General features: G+C 45.2%; 1 protein-coding gene across 2 annotated transcripts in view; it reads right to left on the minus strand.

Annotated features, from left to right (window-relative positions):
* FGF13 (fibroblast growth factor 13) overlaps nt 1-23,646 on the minus strand; it is a 261,024-nt gene that overhangs the window by 55,790 nt on the left and 181,588 nt on the right. Inside the window, exons 1-2 of one of the 2 annotated variants that reach the window (XM_075512974.1) lie at nt 5,769-5,955; nt 3,637-3,747 (exon numbers count right to left, since the gene is read on the minus strand). In XM_075512974.1, coding sequence (XP_075369089.1) covers nt 3,637-3,747; nt 5,769-5,955 — 298 coding nt within the window. Of the gene's footprint in view, nt 1-3,636; nt 3,748-5,768; nt 5,956-23,646 lie in introns of those variants that run through there. The other variant, XM_075512973.1, reaches the window with a different exon arrangement.

Genomic DNA, 23,646 nt, shown 5'->3' on the forward strand with positions numbered 1-23,646 from the left:
GGGGGAGTAATGCTGGCTCTGCTGCCGACTGCCTCTGCTGCAGGGGAGAGGGACCGGCTGTTGGAGGGGTGCACAGTCAATCTGTCCTACGCCAGCACAGACAGACGCACAGCCAGGAGGCAGCAGCTGCTGCCTCCAAGGTGAAGGGACATTGGCACTGCACCAAAAAAGGGGACCGTCCCCTTTAGCAGCAGCCATTGCTCCCACCGTCCTTGCACAGCAGCAAGTTCAAGTCCTGCTTCTGTAACAGTGAGCGGCCTGTCTGTGGCCAGCAAATGCTGATGGGGCCAACAGCAGAGCCACGCAGCCGCCTTCTCTGCAAGCCCCCAGTGCCATGGACAACAGGTTTGAGATGCTATCGCATTTCTAGCGGTTGACCCTCATGTGGGCAGATAGGGCAGAAAGGGTGAAAAAAAAGCCACAGGAAAATAAATTGTTTGCTACTGCAATCAGTTTGTGGTAGCATAAGATAACGCAAAGTTATTTGCATCCTAGCCTTTCCCTATTACATTTGTGCTGTGTAAAATAAGGACATAATATCCATGGTAATGAAAAACTTGGCGATGCCTAAGGGAGAGATGATCTTTGCTATAGCCCTTGTGCAATACAAGCTCACAGAGAATTAGAGCTGCAAAATAAGAGGCAGCGGGCCACAGCTGGATTTATGAACGTATACATTACTGTGAGGTCTACGCCATCCTTGGCTTGGCCACCTGGACCTTCGTACGCTTTCTGCAGGATATTGTTTCCTCTACTTCCTTATTTTATCATTCTCCTCAAATCTTTTTGTCTTGCCAAAATTGGGGAGTAAATTCTGCCTTGATTTAAAACCTTGCCCTATTTAACACATTTAATGAGGCAAAATCTGTTCTGCCGCCAGGAAATCCTTTCCACGAGGCACTTCCTCAAATTACAGGGACTCTTGGCTAAAACCGAGGTCTGGTGAGTGCTATGGCTCCTCAAATCCATGTTTCACTTCCTGCCTAAATTGTACTCCAAAATCTCAGCTTTCTTTTAAACTCCCTGCAATTGTGGATGCAGCCTTGTTTTTGTGAACCCTGCATGCAGCAGTGGGTCTGCAGAGCTTGAAATAATTGCTCCCAAGTCAGGAGCTGAAGGGGATCTTCAGGCAAACTTCCCACCCAGCTCTAGGTAGCAAACGATGCAGAAGGTGGACTCCTGGCCCCAGGATGCTGTCAGGAGCACAAAACAGCAGCTGGCTATCGGAGGCCACAAGCTCTCCCCATCCCTACCATAAAAAGAGAAGAAAAATTCTGAAATTTAAACAAGGCTGACCAATGCTGTGTCTGGAGACCAGGTGGACTATGGCTATGATTTACTCTAAAAAATGCAGTTTCAGAATCCTAGCGCTGTGCAACCACTTTGCTGGCCACAGCTGCATTTGAGGATGTTCCCCTTATTGTTAAGGGGAGTTTTTATTATCGCAGTGAATACAAAGCAAATGGTCTCAGAGCAAATGTTCAGTGAAGGTGACAGAAGTGAACAGCAATGATACCCTTCAGGGGGTGCAAAGGAGGAGAGAACGGACCGGAGAAGGAGTCCCCCACATTCGGAGGTGGCTACAAGTCCTGTGGCTTCCCCGCAGCGCGTGAATATGAGCTAAATAAGAGATGTCTCTGCAGATATTGGAAGAAAGGATTTTAGAGGGCCTGATCCGCTTAATATTCATGTGAGCAAGGCTTTGGAGGAAGCCCCTTATGTGGACTCTGATCCACAGCATAAATCAGTCTGTCTTACTAGCTCCATTAAAAATATTGCAATTAAAATAAATTCAGGACTGCAGGACATTCAGGTCCATACACTTACTTTACAAAAAAGAGGAATATATACAAAAGCATGTGGCTTTTTATGATAAAACCCTCCTCTGTTCTGAACACTTAGATACTGCAGCCCAGCTTCGACCATTTCTGGGATACTTCCATTATATTTAAGTATTCAGCATTCTGGAAGGCCGGTATCCAGCAACAAGGAGTTTTTATGATTGGCTTTGTAATCTGTCAGGCTATAGTCAATTTAAGGACACAGTGAAAACAAAGATATCTTAGAAACAGACACATTTGTATGAATGTCAAAAGGACAGATTTCCATAAATCTCATCTTCTTTTGAATCTCAGAATCCCTATTAGAGGAACTTCAAGCAAAGTATTTGAAAAAAACACTTAAAAAACAAGATGGAATTTCAGATATTTGCTCTGGTACATTGAAAGTTTATAATAATGTCATGCTTTGATTTAAAAAGTAAGGTTTGCCTATTTCTTCTTCTTTTTTAAGATAATTAACAGAATCACCCTGAAATCCTGAATGATCTGTACTGACTTTTAAAATCATAAACATTAGGTCATTCACTTGAAAGAAAAGCAATGTTTAAGGTCTATAAAGATCATTCCTAGAGTAGATTTTGTGGCTGCACTGGGAAGAACTCAGTAAGATGGCAGCAGCCGCTCAGCACTGCACTGATCTGGTCCTTGTGCTGCCTGCCCCGCGGGTGAGGACGGGACCCGGAGCCAGACCTCAGGTTACCCTACAGATCCTACGCTGTGCCTGCCCTAAGGCCAGCACCTTCAGTGGCTGCAGAGGAGACCTCCTCCAGCAGCCTGACTCGCTCCCTCCTGTCTCTCAGAAGTTCATACGGGGATGTAAAAAGGATTAAAGCGGGTGCGAGAAAAGTGTGGGAGCAAGTGATCGGACAGCTAAGATCGGATACTTCCTATTGCAGCTAGTGCTTACTCTGCCATATTCAAGTGCCCTGTAAAATGAAATGATGTTTCACCTGCCAATGCTTTTCATATGAAAAGGATGGCACTTAAATCAGTGCTTTTTAATAATTAAAAAGGAAGGTTTGCCTGTTGATTTTCTGGTTTGTTGTCTAAGTGGCCTGAAATACCTTCTCAAACTCCTTGCTCCTCCTAACTCCTTTCAGAACAGAAACACGGTTTAAGCTAAACAGTACAACTATGTGAAACGCTTAAATATTTTATTCACACACACCAAATCTATACCCTAGTCATCTTTTCCTGTTTTCTATTACTTCTCAAAGTTGTAAAAAAAAAAAAAAAAAAAAAACCAAACCAAAAGCATCCAAAGCTTTTTCACAGAAAAGCTGAGGGAAGTCTGGTTGAAAGCTGAAGGTATAATTAAGTTTAGAAGGGGTAAAAAATAATAATAATAGGGAAATGTGAACTTTAAAATGATGATGAACTCTCATTGTGTAAAATAACATGGCTCTGTTTGAATGAGCCCCTGTTTAAGAGTGGAGATAGCGTTATTCTATTTCAGGCACTCTGTGTAGGCGAGCAAATTTTCCCTGTCGGAAAAAAAAATCTAATAAAATCCAAAGGACAGCAATGAACTTCTCTAGATTACCATGGAGATAACATTTGCTTTGTTTGTCATATGTGTCATCATTACCTCCTCTAGTTCATTATTTCTATAAGTGATTTTTATTTGCATTTCTCTCAGACCCAGTAAGTCTGAAAGACTTCTGCGCTGTGAGCACAGTGTTAATGCTGCTTCCACTCCCTCAGTCATTCCAGGACAACAATTCTGAACGGACCTATATGGGAAGAACGAGACACCACAATTCACAAACACACCATTTATTCTCATGTCACTTACTATAACTACTGTCCTCCTCTTTTGTTCCATCAATTGTTCCATCTGCTTGCAACTGCAAGTGGTATCCTTGCCTGCTGTATAGCTTTGTTACTATACCTTTAAGCTGAGGCTCTGTAAAAAAACAACAGTGAGATTAATGTGGGAAATCCTGATGTGCCGTTCCAAGCGAGCAGGATGCTAAAAACAAATCTCCAGGTTTCTTCTCAAGGCTGAGATATGAAAAAGACCCAAAACAAAGGCAGGGCAACCAGCTTTGCAACACTTTTCATTGAGGCTGAGATCAAATTTATGTCTCTGAAATCAATTACCAAAATGATCAAATGCCACTTTCGATTGCAATGTAGGCAGCACAGTAAAACCCGCTTCCAGTGAATGCAAATTCTGACAGTGCGCTGCTTGGCCTCAGGAGCTCAGCCCTATCTCATTTAAGATTAGAAATGAGCTGGCAAAGAGCGTATTCTGCCTTTTAAAAAGGTGTGAGTTCTTAAATGGAGAGGAAAAAGAGGACTACTACGATAGCACTAATAAGAGCCATAGTGACAGCTGAGAGCCTAAATATATAGCAGCAAACATTTAGCACAGGAACTGCTGCAGCTCTAATAAACAAACCCCCATTCCTCGCTGCTCCAAAGAGTAGAGAGCATCCGAAGTGATAAACTACTCAATGAACATATGGAAAATGGAGGGGAGAACCCTGAAATCCAGCAAAGTGTGGAACTGCAAAATAAATATTACCATAAGGGTTGAGGTAATTACCTCATCAGCTAGAAAAAGAAAGATCAAAACAACGCATAGTTTGGATAGATTTCTTTTTTTTCATAACCATTCTCAGATTCACAGTTAGAAAGTGAGACATCTCATACAGTTTCAGATCATTCTAGACCAAAAAGTAAACAGCAACAGGATCAGCTGTCAAGTCTGTCATTTAAGATATCTAGGTAATGCACCAGGTGTAATTGCAAAAAAGGTCTACTTCCACTGAATCCCAATGACATCTGCATTATAGTCATTTCACACAATTATGCTTGTCAGGAGGTGATGCATCTCCGCAGCTCGCTCTGCAACAACTTACTTAATTCAGAGAGAAACATACTGTGAAGATATGATGTGTCATTTCCAACAGCCAGTGTCTGCATAAGATTCCTTGTGTTTGTAATCAAAGACATTAGGGAGCTCTGCTACTGTACTTCATCTTAGTAGGAGCTGAAGGCAAAAGCTTACAATAGTTTGCATAAGTGTATTACTTCCTATTAGCAACCTTTAATAAGGGTACCGACGGATGCACAATTCTTATCGACCAACTTTTCTGACAAGAAATTAATCCGACCCCCCCACTTTGGCTTTTTAGCCATAATACACCCCGAAGCTGTTGGCAAATTGCGAGCGAGGCACCTCTTCCGTGGCTGCTGAGAAAGGCAGGCAGGTTAAGTGGCGAATGGCATCAATGTTTCAGCACAGCAAAGCGATAGCAACGTTACCAGAGGGTTTTGCTCCTCCCACGCACAAAAAACCCCACTCAGACCAGGGGCTGAGTCTTCATGCCTGATCTTTTGCACCTCTGACACAGAGAGCATTGCGTCTACAGGGCAGCTGCATGTATGAGATTCCTAGAAAGGAACAGGGTGCTGAAGCAAAACTCTGGAAGGTGTCAGCGAAAGCAAAAAGCTTCGTCTGCAATCAGCAAATAAAGCACAGCACAGGCATTCTGCGAAGCAGGGAGACAAAACCCAGATCTCTAGACTGCTAAGTTAATTTAACATACAACTGAACAAGGTGTATGTGTGGGAACTTCCCCTGCAAACGTCTCCCCCACAAATAAATCACGTGTGTGTGTATATGTGTATGTGTAAGACAGGCTACTGAATTACCAGTACAAGGGTGCACATGGGTGTGCAAGTGAGGCGGAGAGCAATGGTGTGTGTTAGCCAAATAAACTAGATGAACATGAAAGGGGGAGGAACTGGCATGGGGTACCCATGTCTGCCGGATCATACAAGCCAGGAAGGCCAATACCTGCACGTTCATTTTACCAGCCCTGAGGCACCGGTCCCCCCTTTCCCCACGCCTGATGCACATCCCAGTTTGCATTAAATTAATCAAAGCAACCCCCCAAACACATAACCCTTGCCAACCTGGTCGCCGCCTTCGCCTTTTCTTGGAGCCAAAGAGTTTGACCCTGGAAAACACATTCAACTTGTTCTTGTCGCAGCTTCCCTTGCTCTTGCTGGGGCTGTTGACACACTTACAGGCATTGGACTTCTCCCGCTCCCTGGCTTGTCTCTTCTGGCGGATCAGGGAGCTGGCGATGGCTGCAGCCATGGCCGCCACCGCCCCGGCACCACCGGCGGGTCAGGCACACGGGGTTTGCTCGCTGGCCGCGGGCGCCGCAGCCAGCATGCTGCTCGGCCCGTCCCCAATGCTGGGGACGCTGCCGGGCGCCTTGGCCAACGCCACCCACCGCCAATCGGCTTGGGAACCCAGGAGACACCGGTGGGACGCTTGCACCAGAGCCCGGGTTGGAATGCAACAGTTTAGCTCAAGCGTTTTTGTCCTCTGAGGTCTTCCCCTTTTGATTTTCTGATGCTTTTTTATTCCTCCCAACTTCTGGCAGGGGAAAGTTTGCAGGCAGAGGTGAGCTTTTCTACGGAGATCGAGCAGATCACTTGCAAGACATCCCTCCGAGCTTCTCCAGCGCGCTATTCACATGCAGACAGGGCACATCCACTTGGTGCAAGATCATTGCATCTCTCCTAGCCCCAATTTCTCCAATTAACTTTTCTCCCCACCCATCCCCTCCCCATTCAAATCCCAGCAAACACCTGTTAGACTCCAGCAGGGGCTGTCCTGTTGCAGGGGTTTTCTGGATCCTTTTTCCTCTCCTCCCTTAAGAAGAGATCTGAAGCAAGCGGTGATGGAGACACCGGGAGGAGGTGCCGATGCCTGGAGCCTCAGCTGCCTGCTGCCGAATGCCTCGGGAAGCCTCTTCCCCTCCGCTCCTTACAGGTGCCGCTGCCAGCGCAGCCTCCCCTCCACGGACACGTTCAGCTTTTGCATTGCAACACTTGTCACCAGACGATAAACAGCCAGAGCTCCCCTGACGCCTGCTCGCCGGCAGCTCAGCGCCGAGACTGCAGCAGCAGTAGTCCTCAGGCAGCAGATGCAGGCACTCGCACACACCCCACGAGCTGTGCGCTGGATACAGAAATGAGGCGACGCAGCAAGCCCCTTATCACCACCCTCCCCTCCTCCTCCTCGTCCTCCTCCTCTCCCAGGCAAGGCAGCGAGCGGGAGACCTGCCCGTGGCTCTTTGTGCGGAGAGGTGCGGAGGGGCCCCCGGGGTGCAGGCAGTGAGGAGGCGGGGGCTCAGGGTGGGCAGCTGGGGTGCACCAGCTCCCGCTGCCCACCCTTGCTGGCCCCACGGGCTGTGGGTACCTGCTTTTGACAGAGCCGCCTCCTGGGGAGGCACAGACACCCAAACAAACGTGACTGCGATGAGCAAATAGCTGGCACCAGGTTTTCGGCAGCGGGTGAGGACACCTGGCCGGCAGCAGGAAGGTGGTTCGGGGAGGCAGGAGGGGGGCAGGCAGGGGAGCTCCAGCCATAGCTCTCCCCTGCCTTTCCCTCATCCTTACAGGATGGTCCCCTCTCTGCCTCACTGATTTATTGGAGGCTTTTTGCCTCTCTTGCCCTTTCTTCCCCCCACCTGCTCTCAGCTCCAGTTTTCTAGCAGAGACTAGAAAACCCTCAGAGAAAGCAATTTCCTTGTCACTGCCGTGATCTCCCTCTTCCCTTTGTTCCCCCACGGTGCCTCTGTGTCCCTCGAGGCCAGGGTCTCATGCCAGCTCGGTTTGTTCACCCCTGGCTAAGTGGGGGCCAGGCTGCGGGGGTATCAGGGTAGGGAGAAGCAGCAGTGCCACGATGCCGGGAGCAGAGCCCAGTGTCAGAGCCCGGCACTGCACTGTGGTTAATGCCCTGCACAGCCGACGCGGAACCCTGCGCACATCCATGTCCCAGGACATAGCAAGCAGGAGGTCCTGGGCGTCCCTTTGCAACGCACCCCCTGCTCTTCAGCATGCTTTCAACAACTGGAGCCTAAAATAAAGCCAATTCAGGCTAGAAACAAAACAGAGATTTGCAGCCCTGAAGACAAACAACTATTGAAAGAATACATCCCCGAGGCAGAGGGTATTCGCAGTCACTTGCAGGCAGTGAGGCAGGGTGGGATGTCCCGTGAGCGGGAGGGGCGAGGCCGTGGGCTGGTTCTTTGCAGGAACCGAGCTCAGCGGGGACCGCGATGGCAATGGGCTTCAGCCAGCCAAGCCCCGCAGCTGAGTCCTGTGTGCCCTGGGCCAGCCCCGGGGCTCCCCTGGGGCTATGGAGACAGAACCGATGCAGGTGGGTTGGTGTGACAGCACCGGATTTCTGATGCGCTTTCAGACTCAGCCAGGCTTCTCAGGACGCCTGCCCCTTCTTCCTCTCCTCCACGCACCTTCGGCAAAGCCACGCAGTCGTCCCCTCCTTCCCCGGGGTTGCACACTGTGGTCCCAGGCAAGCACAGCAGAAACCATGCCACTCGGTATCTTCACTTCAAAGAGCTCAATTCAAAAGCGCTTTGCTGTACCTCTGCAAACATTACAGTCCTTCCCTGGACTAGAAACAGCTCACAACAGGTCCAAATCTGTTTCCTCCAACTGGGAACTCCTGCCCCAATAAAACACGTTGCGTGGCCAGGCCTTAATAACAGAAATGCCCATAATGCACAAGTTTTAAGATGATGTCTGACTGAAAGTACAACATGTGCCATCACAGCCTGAGACCTCAACAGCTGACGTGGTATATTGAATTTGGCCTCCCCACATACCCATCCACAATACCTCTATTCTGCAAGGAGTATATGTATACGTGCATAGGTGTATACACACACTTACCTTTGTTTATGAGGCACTTTATGGCATCCACATATTCATATTAAATAAATACTCCTAATTTCTTATTTGGGTTAAACGGTAGGGTAAAAATAACTGTAATTCACAATTTCCACCACTACCCCTCATCTGCCAGTCCACATAAGACATGTGAAATCCAACCCAAGAGACAGCCAGTTGGATATTATTAGTAATAACTCATCCTACTCAACTCACCAGTAATGTACTATGAATTTTGCCATCTTTCCACTTCCAATACAGTCACAAGTGAGACTTGTTTTTCCTGAGACTCACCCATTACTTCATAAATATTCTCAGTTTGGAAAGCAGCGTTTGATCTTCAGATCAAAGTGAAGCTGCCTCATTGTGATCTGTCCTATAGGTCAGATGACATTTCATTTTCACAATGACTAACCAGAACCCAGAATTCGGCTAACCTTGAAAATCCTGGGGAAAAGCAGTATATAAAAGCAGTATTTAGGATATCTTTCTGCCAGCATTCCAGCTTGCATGCTTAAAATCCATAAAGAAAATTCATTTGCACAAATGTTCCTTGACAGATAACTAGAGAGAGGAATAAAAATAGCATATATGCATAATCAGATTTAAGTTTCAAAAAACAGTCCTCCAGTTTTTTTGCATGATCACCTCTCCATCTATCGGTACTCCTACAAACATGTCTTCATTTACTATAAATGGCACATGAAAATGAAGATCTCGTTGGGAAAATGCCTTTGGTACAAGACCAGTCTTTGGACTACTTCAGTGTTACAGACATAAAAATCTCAAAGAACAGCTTTATTTTCTCTGAACAGCAAGAGCTGTTCACTCCCCACCATGCTAAAAAGGTAAAATAAAATAAAATAACATTCCAAGTGACTTTTTGAATGTAGAAGACAACGAGACACTCCTTGAACAGATGTCCTCTTTCTTTGTGTGTGATTATTGTAACGGGGCACACTTAAAGCTAAAGAGTAAATTGCCAGCCCCATTTCAATCAAGAATTAAGCAGCTCTCAAGAAATCAGCATGGGACAGACCTGTACACAGTTACTGTCAGAGACAGGGCCATGAGCTACCTGGAGCTGGGATCTGACCCAGCAGCAATTCCACTGTTTTGAAGTAGACAAAGACCTCATCTGCTTCTGGTTTATATTTTTTCCTCCCAGTCATCTGTTGAGTTTATGCTGATGATTATTTCCATGATTCTGATCATTAAAATGTACTTGAACCTCCAGAAGTTGCCTGGATTGGGCAAAAGTAAAGCCTGCAATTTGGTACCACGACCCCCCAAACCAGGACTGGCTCTTAACTAACACAGGAGATGGTTTATGCCCAACACAAAGTGTGCTGCCCTCGCTGCCTGGCTCCTGCAAGAAAAGGCATCAAACCCCCATCATTGGCCCAAACTGCAGGCAAGCACTGTTGGCTGTTTCACCAAATTAGAGGAAAGCACAAAACTTTTGGGTTTTGCTCCATCCTCCTTGAACCAGTTGTGCTGTGGCAGGTCCCAGACCGCTGCTGTTTCCCACGAGTTTGAATCTATCCCAAGTGCAAAAGATTTATAATAGGTCCTATATAAACAGGCAGATGCTGGGCAAAACAAACACTGCACAAAAATCGAGACAAGAAGAAAATCACACGCCAGCTCCAGACCTCACTGTCATGCAACAAGCTGCAAGTTTTGACAAGCCACCACGGCTTTGCAGCGTGCCCAGTGCCAGCTGCAGCCTGCGAGCAGAGGAACTCCGTTCCCCCCACTGCTGATCGCCTATGCTATTTGGGCACATGAACGCCAACAGATGTGATCGAGCGCAGAGCGGCGTATCAGTGCAGCATTGCTGTCAGAGAAGGGAACGGGTGGAGGAGAGAGGGCACTTCCCAGCTGCCTGTTCAGGTGCACCAGTGATTGGCACACGAGCCCAATGTGTGACTCGCCGAGGGACCTGAGCTCCTCTGTGCCCTGTGGAAGCATTAATGATTCTCATGACATGTTGCCATAGAGCAGGAACTTACTGCCAGCACCTTGGGTCAAAATATCCCATCCTCAGACTAAACAGCATGTTCAGTTATGCTCTTCCCCTATAAACAAGTACTAAAAGATTTATAGTAGGTCCAATATAAACAGGTAGATGCTGGGCAAAACAAATGCTGCATGAAAATCAAGACCAGAAGAAAAATCACAAGCCAGCTCCAGACTTCACTCAGCCCAGCATAAACCCCAAACCTACAAACCATAAACCCCAAACCTCTACATTTAGAAGACTGAAGCTGCTTTGGTGTGACAACAAAATTTCAGCCTGGCATGGGATGTCAGGAGTCCCTCTCGAGGTTCTTTTGTTCTTGCTGGGGTAACGTGCTACTGCTGTTACAGAACAAGCAGAATAAAAAAGCTTCAGGAGTCAATTCTATGTCCTATTTCCACTGCCTACGCTCCCAAAAAGTAGAGAATGATTTTTTGAAAAGTGCCACCAGAATCGCCTCTCTCTCTTTTCAGGTTGAGATAAACAAGACTTCATCCAGTCGGGTATGACACAGCAGCACTGAGGCCCCCAGTGATTTTTTCCTCGTCTAAGTAAACAGAATTACTATTCACCAGGAAGCAGAGCTGTTCAGACCCAAGCCCCGCATCACTTAGCTCCTCCGTGAACATCCCGTGGAAATGACTCAGCCTTTCCTCTGCAGCCAGCTCCGCGGCTGGACACAAGCACTGCAGAACAGCGAGTGTCTGGGTGCTCTCTGCTCGGGGGATGGCTGGCTCGGTGTGCTGGCCAGTTCACTACCCCTGAAAGCCTAGTTTTACCCTAGATATGAGCCAAATTAAGAGTCAGCTAGAGGTTTATTTCTGAGTGCAAGGTGGAAAAAGGTAGTAGTGGAAGAGCTGGGCCTTCAGGCAGCTCCAGACCAAGAGCTCAAATTTGAGGATATTTCAGTCAACAGACCAACGGGGCTACCTTAAAATTAACCTTAATAGTAAAGATCAGCTTCAATAACCAGCTGCAGACCTTCATACAAGCTGCATTGCTGTAAACAGAAGTATTTTTATGCTGAGACCATGGATGTTCCTGTGTGTGTCTGTGCCATGGTTCTTTGCAAAAGTGCACTGCGCAGCCCTGCTCAGTAACAGGAAAAAAATCAAAATAAATTCCAGTGACACCAGTGTAGACATGTCACTTGGACCCACTTTACCTAAGACCCCACTTGTTGTTCGTGTGGACTCACAGTCAATTCAATAGTTCAAAGGATTAGGGGGCTGGTTGATTTTTGTCTTCTCAGAGTAGAGAATCATGAATCCCAACACCAGAAGAGACCCCAGTACAACTGGTGCACAGGACTGGACGTGCCGAAACTGGACCCCATCCAGCAAAGCAGAGAAACACGTCTCTGTCTTCAACATCTGAGTCATCTCACTAAGACTACCAAGATATTTAAAAAATAATTATGCGCCTGATGCATTACAAAAGGTTCTCATATCCTAATCCTGTTCTCTTATAAGATCTGCACAGGTCTGCTATGACAAGGTTCATTGACAAGAATTTGGGCCTCTTCTTCATGACTGAGATGCCCTGCTAAATGCTCAGGATGGCCATGAGATCTCACATCAAGAACACCAGTTTCCTCTCAGATTCTCAGAGAAAATAGTAATGAGAGAAATCCCAGTTCTGTCCCTTCCCAGCTGTGAATTCCGATTCCTTTACAGCACTGCCTCAGTCAAAACTGGATTTGATCTGACCATGTCCCCTGATGGAGCAGGCATTTTTGGAAAAGGAGGGCATTGTTTGAAGGTAGAAAAATGGAAATATTTTTTGCCTAGGTTAATCCATATTCAGTCATCCCAAAATGTCAACCACAAAAGATCGTCTATCCGGTGCATAAAAGATCAGTGCCAATCAGCTGGGAAAGGTCACAGAACAAACAGAAGAGATCAGCTCCCACAGCTCTGCGGGCTCCCAAATTGGGAACACGTTATTCCGGTGTCTCGGGGGGCCCAACCTGAGCCAGGAACTTGCAGCAGTGACCGACCGACTTCTCTCTGCCCGCTGCAAAGCCATAGCAAAAAATACTCCAGAGCCTCCCACATCAGTATGTGCAGAAGTATCTGTTCATTCACCTCTCAGCATGATGACTCTCGGAAACATCAATGTAAATGACAGCGTATCAGCCCTGAAATATTTACATCTCAGCATGGGATAGACGAGAAGTGTGGGCTATATGCCACTGTCAAACTTAACATAAGGCCACTTTACAGATGGCAAAACACTGTAAATAGTCCTTCACAGACCCAAAGCAAGTTGCCTAGAGATTGTCACATTACTCAACTGGATCTTTTTCCACCTTTTCATAGATCTGAGACAGTTCATCCTCTGTCAAGAGCTTGACAGAAACAGACTCACTGGGTCTCCACTGAGTTGGAGTCTCTGAGAGTTTTCCTCCTCCCATCTCCTCCTCCTGCCCATGGGGCAGGCAACTCAGGAGGACTACAAAGGTGTAGCAAGGCTGTGCAGGGAGAAAATTAGAAGGGCCAAAGCTGAGCTAGAGCTCAATCTGGCTGCTGCTGTAAAAGACAACAAAAAATACTTCTTCAAATACATTAGCAGCAAAAGGAGAGCTAAGGAGAATCTCCAGCCTCTAGTAGACGGGGGAGGGAACACAGTGATCAAGGATGAGGAAAAGGCTGAGGTACTTAATGCCTTCTTTGCCTCAGTCTTTAATAGCAGGGCCAATTGTTCTCTGGGTACCCAGCCCCCGGAGTTGGAAGATAGGGACGGGGACCAGAATGGAGCCCCCATAATCCAGGGGGAAATGGTGAGTGACCTGCTGCACCACTTAGACACTCACAAGTCTATGGGGCCTGATGAGATCCACCTGAGAGTACTGAAGGAACTGGCAGAAGTGCTCACCAAGCCCCTTTCCATCATTTACCAGCAGTCCTGGCCAACTGGGGAGGTCCCTGCTGACTGGAGATTAGCAAATGTGATGCCCATCTTCAAGAAGGGCCGGAAGGAGGCCCGGGGAACTACAGGCCTGTCAGCCTGACCTCGGTGCCGGGGAAGCTGATGGAGCAGATCATCCTGAGTGCCATCACACGGCATGTAGAGAATAACCAAGGGATCAAGCCCAGCCAGCATGGGTTCAGGAAAGGCAGGTCCTGCTTGACCAACCTGATCTCCTTCTACGACAAGGTGACCCGCCTAGTAGATGAGGGAAAGGCTGTGGACGTTGTCTATCTAGACTTCAGTAAAGCCTTTGACACGGTTTCCCACAGCATTCTCCTGGAGAGACTGGCCGCTCATGGAGTTTACTCCAGCTGGCGGCCGGTCACAAGCAGTGTTCCCCAGGGCTCTGTGTTGGGGCCAGTCCTGTTTAATATCTTTATCAATGATCTGGATGAAGGGATCGAGTGCACCCTCAATAAGTTTGCAGATGACACCAAGTTGTGTGGGAGTGTTGATCTGCTTGAGGGTAGGAAGGCTCTGCAGAGGGACCTGGACAGGCTGGATCGATGGGCCAAGGTCAATTGTATGAGGTTCAACAAGGCCAAGTGTTGGGTCCTGCACTTGGGCCACAGCAACCCCATGCAACGCTACAGGCTTGGGGAAGAGTGGCTGGAAAGCTGCCCGGCAGAAAAGGACCTGGGCGTGTTGGTTGACAGCTGCCTGAATATGAGCCAGCAGTGTGCCCAGGTAGCCAAGAAAGCCAATGGCATCCTGGCTTGTATCAAAAATAGTGTGGCCAGCAGGACTAGGGAAGTGATCGTGCCCCTGTACTCAGCACTGGTGAGGCCGCACCTCGAATACTGTGTTCAGTTTTGGGCCCCTCATTACAAGAGAGACATTGAGGTGCTGGAGTGTGTCCAGAGAAGGGCAACAAAGCTGATGAAGGGTCTAGAGCAGAAGTCTGATGAGGAGCGGCTGAGGGAGCTGGGGTTGTTTAGCCTGGAGAAAAGGAGGCTGAGGGGAGACCTTATTGCTCTCTACAACTGCCTGAAAGGAGGCTGTAGAGAGGTGGGGGTCGGTCTCTTCTCCCAGGTAACAAGTGATAGGACAAGAGGAAATGGCCTCAAGTTGCGCCAGGGGAGGTTTAGGCTGGATATTAGGAAATTTTTCTTCACCGAAAGAGTTATCAAGCCTTGGAACAGGCTGCCCAGGGAAGTGGTTGAGTCGCCATCCCTGGAGGTATTTAAAGGACGTTTGGATGAGGTGCTTAGGGACATGGTGTAGTGGTGGGCTTGGCAGTGTTAGGTTTACGGTTGGACTCGATGATCTTAAAGGTCTTTTCCAACCTATACGATTCTGTGATTCTGTGATCTGCACCCAAGCATTTGTACCAACTTCTCACAGCCGTGGCCCTTGCTTTGCTCAGAAGCCAAGTTCTGCCCCATTGCTTGACTTCACATAACTACAGAGCCCAATTCGCTGCAATCATGTGATGAATGCCAAGCTCGCTGCTTCCCATTGCTGTGTTAACGATATAAGACCCATCTGTTTTCTAATAATGAAACCAAATTACCTGGGCTGGGATCAGAATAGCCTGGCAATAGTTTTCTGTGACTTACCTGACTGCTGACATCATGGCACCAAGTTCACACAGGACAAATGAAAATGTGAACAGAGCTGGTCACAAATGAAAGGGACTTTGAGCAAAAAGTGCCATGTCTTGGATGGAGGCAAGGCTCTTCAGGAGCTGGAGTTAGACCCTGCACTGGGTCACTGCTTCTGCACATGTGCAAGTGGGGCCTTGCTCCACTCACTGTCATGGAACTGGAACCAGTTTACCTGAGCAAAAATGCTGGGCTCAGTTTCAGTAACCAGAAGGAAGGTATATCCTTTAGGATTAGGGAAAGGGCTATGAGCCTGAACTTCTGCATTCTGTCTCAGTTCACCATGTAATAATCATGATATTAATAGTGATGTAACAAGACATATCTGACCTAAGTTCAGTGATGTAACAGTTACATTGTCTAAGCTCATCTGACCAAATATCTGGGCTGCACAACCAAGAAAGAAGAGAGGAAGGCATCTCCAGGTGGCCATTCATTCCCATCCCAAAATGCACCATTATTTTCACAGCTGCATGAAGGAAAACACTACCTCTGCCTTACTGAACTATCGTTGCGGGGTGATTCAGACTGTAATCTACATAATGCATCTTTAGAATAAATAATATTTACCACCATCTAAACTAAGTAATCACTTAATGAAGGTCCATGTAGCTCAGTGTCTTGCTTCTGGCAGTGCTCAGTAATACATGCGAATATAGAAACAGCCCAACTAGTCTCACAGTCGCACTTCCCACACACACGCACCTTCCAGCAATTGGCCTCATGGCAACTCCAGGCTTAGCAGGAGCTGCTGCTGGCAAGAGCAGAGCAAAGGTGACATCTATAAATCACACAGCGATTTTGAGGTGAAAAATACAACATATCATAAGTAAACAGAGAGGAATTCATTAGCATAAGTCAGATGCACTCTTTTTGCAAGCAACACTCGCAAGTAACATTGGCTAGCAAAACAGGAACGAGAACCACAAGCCGGCATTTGCTGTATTGGATTTAAACAGGTCTGGAACCTAGAAAAATTGTGTATGCAAATTCTACATAAGCAAATTAGAGGAAATTCAGAGAAGTCAATTCAGAGAAGAAGGCTAATAGCAGAACATCTGTTACTGCTCCCAATATTCACATTAGGCGGCTGGGTACATTTCTGGGGACTCAGACCTCATCAAAGCACAGAAAAGTTTTGTTGCTATGCAGAGAAACAATGCTCAGAAATCAGAGACACAGATATGAAACTGCCTGAGCTGAGCACTGTTATTCCTCAGTTAAGTCCAGCTGAACTACAATAGGGACACATGGCTTTACAGAGACTGGATAACTGTCCGACTTGTAGCTGCATTTCTAACTAAAAACACTGTGAAACTAGTAGATTAAGCTGCAGAAGTAGATACAACTATAATACCATGATTTTAATTAAATTCCCAGTCCACACGTATGGCCTTCACAACTCCCCAGTCATACTGCTAAATCATGCTGAGCTAAACTCACAGCAGAGAGACACCATATTTAGCAGATGATAATATATCATCAGGATGTCTGTCCTCTCCCTTCAACCCTCTTCTCTTTGTATATCATTCTCATTTTTCACCTCTTCCTGCCAGGATCTTCTTCTTTCATTAAAAATTACAACATGCTTCTAATGAGCAGTAGCCACAAAAACCATCGGTATCTCGATGTCCTTACCCTTCAGTTGAGGTGAAATTAATCTTGTTTACAAACAAATAAACTTAGTTTAGCTTCATCTACAACACAACATTCCAAGGCCTGGGAGCTTTTGCTGGGAAAGAAAGGACAAAGAGCAGAATTAGATCCTAAGGCACAGAACTAAGCCTGCTGGTTTGGAAGAAGTTATCTTGGCTTATCTTTCAATGCTGCCATTCAACCAATTCCACTCAGCCCATTCCATGTAACCGTAATGAAGGAAGACCTCCTTGCATTTTCTTGTACCCTATATGGGGCAGTTATGAGAGGTTAAAGAGTCTAATTGTAGAATGGCACCTATACGTACAGCCGCACAGGTAAAACATGTAGCCACACAGAATTCATGAAATTCTGCAGCACTCTTTGAGGCCCGCAGGGATTCCCAGGCAGTTCTCCTCATACGATTGGAGCAAGAGATATGGCTCCCAGGAGCTGCTGGTATCTGTATTCCCTCTGGACTCTGACTGGGATTGGATGGCTCAAACCTCTGCAAATATGGGTTCTACATTCATAATACAGACACTTAAATACCGGCAATTTTTTCTGCCTTTCTTCTTCCTGACTTGCAAATATGAGCAAACCTAAGACGTTTCAACAATGCTGAGATGCACAAACACCAGGGAATCAGAGTAGAGCTGTTAATGCTGGGAGAAACTGCCACCTCCCCCAGCCCTTTCTTTTTTTTCCAGCTCTGTAATATATGAAATATCTTACTCAGTGACTATATTTTTAAACCATTATTGCCATAAATTTTAGCCTACTTAGAAAGTTATGATGTAAAGTCTTTTCAGAAGGCTTTCGGCAAAATATAGAGTTTCCTGTACAGGAAGCACGCTGTAGAACATTAATTTGTAAACAGTTACGAACCAAACAAATGGGACAGATTGCCAGTGCTTTCAGTCGAAAAACCAAACGTATAAAATTACCGCTAAATCCAGAAACAAGAGGGACACCTAGAGTTAGTTCTTGTAACTGCCCCAGCAAGGTCATTCACTTTCTTTCCCAGTTTTGTTTCGGTCACTGCTGATATTTAATGACAACAAACGTACGTGGTGCCTCCGGCTGTGATTAACAGCGAACGTGAAAGCGCAGGGCTCAGGCGAGCAGGGAGAGCCGCTGTGATGTGGCATGGCAGGCTGTGGTTTCACGTTTTCCCGCAGCCCGGTGCAGCCCCCCTCGCTGCCGCTGTCCCCCCGCCGGTGAGAGGCCCCGGGCCCGCCGACGCGCGCGGGGAGGGAGCCGCTGTCCGCGGTGCTGATCCGCCGCCCCGCCCCGGCCCCGGCCCCGGCCCCGCTCCTCCGGCCTGCACGCCTTCTAGCACCGTGGAACGAGTCCCCGGGCCTTGACACCAGGTTTATAAGCAAACATCAAGGTCCGTGATCAACCGCCAGCATTTCTTGTGTATACTGTGGCTAGGCAGCCTGCTCCCCAAAAGCTAACCTGTAGCAAAACCGTTTGACGGTTTCAGACCCACCTCATCTTTGCTGCTACCGTGCTATAAAAACTTAGCGCTTTTGCAAAAGAGCAAGGCATGTAGTAGTTAATAATCTTACATATTAAGTGATTATATTTCGTAAACGCATTTTTAACCTGCCGAAACATTGCAGACTGCTTACTTCACATTCTACGCTTTACTAGACTTAGATTTACTATAGTAATTTCGAAGAGAAAAACATCATGGATGCCGCGTGCAATGTCATAAAAGTTGTTTACTAATCATGTTGAGTTATTTCTAATAAAGAATGATACACGACCCAGACAGTTAATATCTAACTCTCACAGTTAACATCTAACTCTCTGTACACACTGCCTATCAGATTATTGTTTGATATTGGGGCATTTTCCAAGAGTCCTTGGATTTGTTTTTCTCTTCTAGCTGTAGGGCGTTGGTTCTTACAGTAATCTGATCGTTTCACATAGCAAATGCGGGGAACAGACCTTTTCATTATCAAAGAAAAATAAATTACACCATCATAAACATTTAGCTAAAACATTTGCAAAAGAATAGAGAAATGCTGATGTTCTTGTATTAAAAGGTTTTCAAGTTATTAACACCATAACAAGATTGTCTTCAGTTACGGTTAGGCACAGTACTCTCATGAAAGGCATTAGAACAGAACTGGAATAATTGTTTGTTTTTTTCTTTGAAGCAAGCTTTATACCTGACAAAAAGCTCGGGTACAAAATTAACTAAATATGTCGTACGGATGTTTAAAAGGCCATAAAATCAACCTGAGTGACATTTGAAACACATATTCAAACAGGACAACCTTGCCGGTTCAGCTACATATTCAGTATATTTACAGTTCCAATCAGTAGTAATTAACAATAACACTTTCCTTTTCCTTCTTAAATAGTGTATTTTTAGAGTTATCAAAGAAAATTCATGAAGTCAAAGAATGACCACATTCTTAATATTAATAAATATTAAGCTTTAATTTCTTTATACAGTTTATCATCTCTACAGAGGATTAGTTGCCAGAAAATACATCCTAGTTTTTCCCGTTAAAATATTGCTTAAATACATCTTACCTGAATAAGACTTTCTTAACCCCAAAGCCATGCTGCCTTACAAGCTGCTCCTACCCAGACAATTGCAGTCTACATTTGGAGCAGACACAGGGAGTAGATCAGAGAAAGTTTAAGGCATATTTAAAGTATTCTCTAAGGTACTGACCAGAAACATCAAGCCCATACTCGCGGTATAGAGAGATCATTAATGGGCATTAGTGACAGACCATTATGACTTTCAGAGATCATTAAAGATTCATAATGTAGCTGTATTGTTCTGGCAACATCTAACCATTTCTTGGACATAAATGTACATTTCTCCTACATGATTTACTTAAACTTATTATTTTTGGGTGTCAAATTTTATTTTCTGCCTCCTAGAATTTCAAAGAATGCCTGTAACAGGATACTGTAGTACATTACGCCAGCCATAGGAGCCTGGTGCTTGGTTTAGTTGATACCCTTTATTGTAAGGCATTTTGCAATATGAATAGCTCAACAGCATTCATGAGGTAGAATATGTACCATACTTTCTTTCTTCTTTAAATAAGCTGCATTATTGATGTACTATAAATGTTACAAGGATAAAAAGCACTTAGAAGAATTACATTTGCTAACAATTCTGAAATAATTACCATTTGAAAATTTTAAGCTTTACCTCTGCATTTCAGAAAAGCTCGTTGTTTGATATTTGGATTTAGTGAAAAATATTGAAGATATTCTAGTTGGGGTCAACCAAACCAGCTACTCCTAATGCAACTTTGACGAGTGAAGAAAACACTGAGATTTGGTTTTGAAGATGTACAGTACTGCAAACACTGTGGTCCAAAATGTGACTACAGTTATACTTCAATTGTGTTAATCAAGGGCTGGATTTGAATTTTCTGTTGCTGAACTTGACTGAGACCTTTTTTAACTCATCCTTCTTCAGCACAGCAAGTTAAGCCTGTGCTCACATATTATGTAAGTAATGAGATTTATGCAATTTAGAAGCAGAGTCAGATTTTGAAGTCAAATACTGTCTCTACGTGTGATTTGGTCATTGTGGAGTCATATAATTACAAGTAATATAGAAGAGCTATTTAAAAAGGCTCTGCCTCTTCACCAGGAGTTACCACTCCCTCCAAGACATGTTTACAAGTCACGTGTGCGTGAGCTTGGTTTATTTTGCAGGGCAATGGGCCCGCAATGAGCACATACCAATTTGCGTATCAGAAGGAAAATCACCAAACTCCAGCTGAGGAGCAGTAACTTCTTAATTCCTCTAACACAATCACTTGCAAATGCATGAGACGTGCTAAGAATCAGACCCTTAAAGTCATGGCCAAGTAAACATCTTCCAGATGCTGGGCTTTAGGTACTAAAATGAGATCTAGCAACTGAAGTCACCGAAGCATTGTAACATGTTTTAGCATTTTATGTTTTGCTGAATCTAGACCTGAAAGGTGAAGCATGCCAATGTACTACTAATAAACAATTTTACCAAAATAATATTTCAGTGTTTACTAATACACATTACTGCTTATGTACTTGGAATTCACAACAAGCAGTATGCAGAAACAAATCATGCTGTGAATTGCACAATTTTAGAATATTCACTGTTTATTATGCCACAGTTGCTTATAATCAAGCTGTGAATATTGCTGATATCCAAATACCCTGAACTATTAAAAACATCCTTAATTATTGCTGCCAGAAACAAACAGTGCCACACCAACAAAACTGCAGTGGGGCAAAAAATGAAGTTGATTCTGAGACCTATCCACTTGGAAATGGCACCATGTTCACAAAACGAAGTCAAAAACCCATGTAGAAGAACACACTCAAGCCCATCTCTAATCGCTTGCTGAGTTCTGTTGATTTCAAACAACTGACCTTGAGTCGATAGGCTTTATGTCACCCATGTCAATTATTGACAGGCAGTCAAAAGCCAGTAGTGGCATGACTTACTGCCTTGCAATTATAAACAAGGTTAATCTGCTTGTAAATGTAGGTCTTTTTCCACAAGCACCAGTGCATTTAACTCCTTTTCTCAAAGCCTACATGAATTTGTAATGACAGCTCCCTAAAATTTACACAGTTCTTATTAAAATTGCATTATTCTGTCCTCTTCACCTCTTACGACCAAAGAATCCCAAATGCAAAATACAGACGAGCAAGCACAGCAGTGCTGTCTCAGCAGTCCCGCAGCAACATCATGCAATGTTGAACAGATGCTGCAACAGAAACCTTCCAGGGAAATACAGATGATGACTAAAAGGAGGTTCCTCCCTTCTTGGAGAAGGGGCAATAAGGAGAAGAGAGTGCTCTGAACTGCCGCCCAGCCAGACAAAACACCCATTTGGGGTTTTAGAACCTGTTGCTCTGCATAGACTGTTTTTGTATGTGTTCATTATATCTTCATAGAGCCATTCAGCTGTTTAAATTTTAGCCCCCAAACAAAGTGACTGAACTCAACCTATTTTACATGTATTGCCTATTATTAAAAATATCATATATTTGTATATTTGCCTGGAAGTACCTGTGATTCCATTAATTTTTTTTTTCCTTTCTCTCTTTTTGACCTGATTGTACTACCCTGTCATGCAATCCAAAATAAACAAGAAACCCCTTAAGGAGTGAAACTATTTAATACTCTGATGCTGGGAATGCTTCCGTTTCTAATTACTAAGGGGAAGCTGTGCGAAGTCAGCGCAGCACTAGCCCCTTCTTTCCTTGGCTTCATCTGCCACCTGGTGGTACAGGCTCAGGGAGCAGAAAGCAGTGTTTTTATGGAAGGACCTTGCATGTTCCAACAGGCACCTGGAGTTTAGTGCTCATTGTAAGGCTGCAAAATGCAACCAGCAGTGCTGCAGTTGCAAACATCTGTGCAGTTCATGTCCACACACAATGCAGTATGTTTAAAAAATGTTCTGCAATTAAAACATTTAATGCTCTAACAGAAAGGGCAAGTTAGAATTTCAGATTTTTCAGCATATGAAACTAAGCAGCTACAAACTGCCAAGATTCAGAAACTGTCCCAACAATTTATAGCACTTATTACAAGTTCTTAAGCCCAATGGAAGCTCATTTGCAAAAGCAGGGCTCACAGTCAGACACAGGATTGAAAGCAGAAAAGTGCGAGAGCCACTTTGTTACCTGCCGGCAAATAGTTTGCAAAGTCCCACTGTTACACCACGAGAATAAAGCAGGAAGGATAGAATAACTACTAGCCTAAAGCTAGTAGTTTTAAGCTATTGTATTTTATTTGGAATACAATATTTATTGTTATTCTATTCAGAACATTTCAGTAAAGTTGCAAAACAAAGTATAATCAAAAGTAACTCCTATTTTCTCATTCTGAAATCAATAGACCTTATTTGTGTTGTCCCACCTGCTGTACAGGGACAAGATGACACTGAAGTTGCCCTGCTAGGACGATCTGGCATCTGCATCACGTCACTTTGCAGCTACGGGTGGGAAAGCAAATATTTACTACCAGGAGTTGGCCCCTTGGGGAAAACCTAAAGGCCAAGTCTACTTGGCACAGTATGGCACTGTGCAGGGATATTCAGGCTACCTCGGGTCTAGCAGCATTACTATTAATTAGCAGACAGAATGCTTTGTCAAGCATTCCCAAGATACCCATGAGAGCACAGTACCTTTGCACTCAAGATAGGGATCTTGAATCATTGCCATCTCTGATATATGGGGAAAATGAGGCAAATACACATCAGGTTACTAGCCCATGCTCCCTCCCCGTGCACCAGGGAGGGGACGACAGCCCCGTGTGTTTGCAGAGGCTTTTGGCAGGACGGCTGCAGCAGCTCAGAGTAAAGCCCCCGCTCTTTGCTTGCCTCTTATCATACCCCAAGGAAAGACATGCATAACATGGGCAAATGCCAACGAACACAGAGCAAACATTAAAAAAAAAAAAGAGCTACAAGTATTCTTATAGCCACCTGTGTATTTACATGAGCCCGGTGTGATGACATCCTTCTGATCCATTATACCTGGAAAGCAAATTTCAATCGCACCAGCAAACTTCTACCTCAAACACAGTTTTTACTTGCTTGCCAAACATGGAAAAGAAAACAAAGCAAATATCTAATCCAAGCCCTCATAACAGCATGCTCCTACTCATATCTGGTATTCCAGGTGTTGGAGCGCAATTCTTAAAGCTAAAAGGAGCGTTTTCCCTATTTTCCATTACAGAGCAAAACTAAGATTAACCCTTCACTAGCTTGCCTGTTAAGGGACTACAGCTGGATGCTGCACATGTTTGTGATGGGGTTTGCAAAAACACCTAAGAGAATTGGGAGCATAAAACCCATTACAT

This window comes from Mycteria americana, chromosome 10 (assembly GCF_035582795.1).
Source record: "Mycteria americana isolate JAX WOST 10 ecotype Jacksonville Zoo and Gardens chromosome 10, USCA_MyAme_1.0, whole genome shotgun sequence".
In the NCBI taxonomy this organism is placed as follows: domain Eukaryota; kingdom Metazoa; phylum Chordata; class Aves; order Ciconiiformes; family Ciconiidae; genus Mycteria; species Mycteria americana.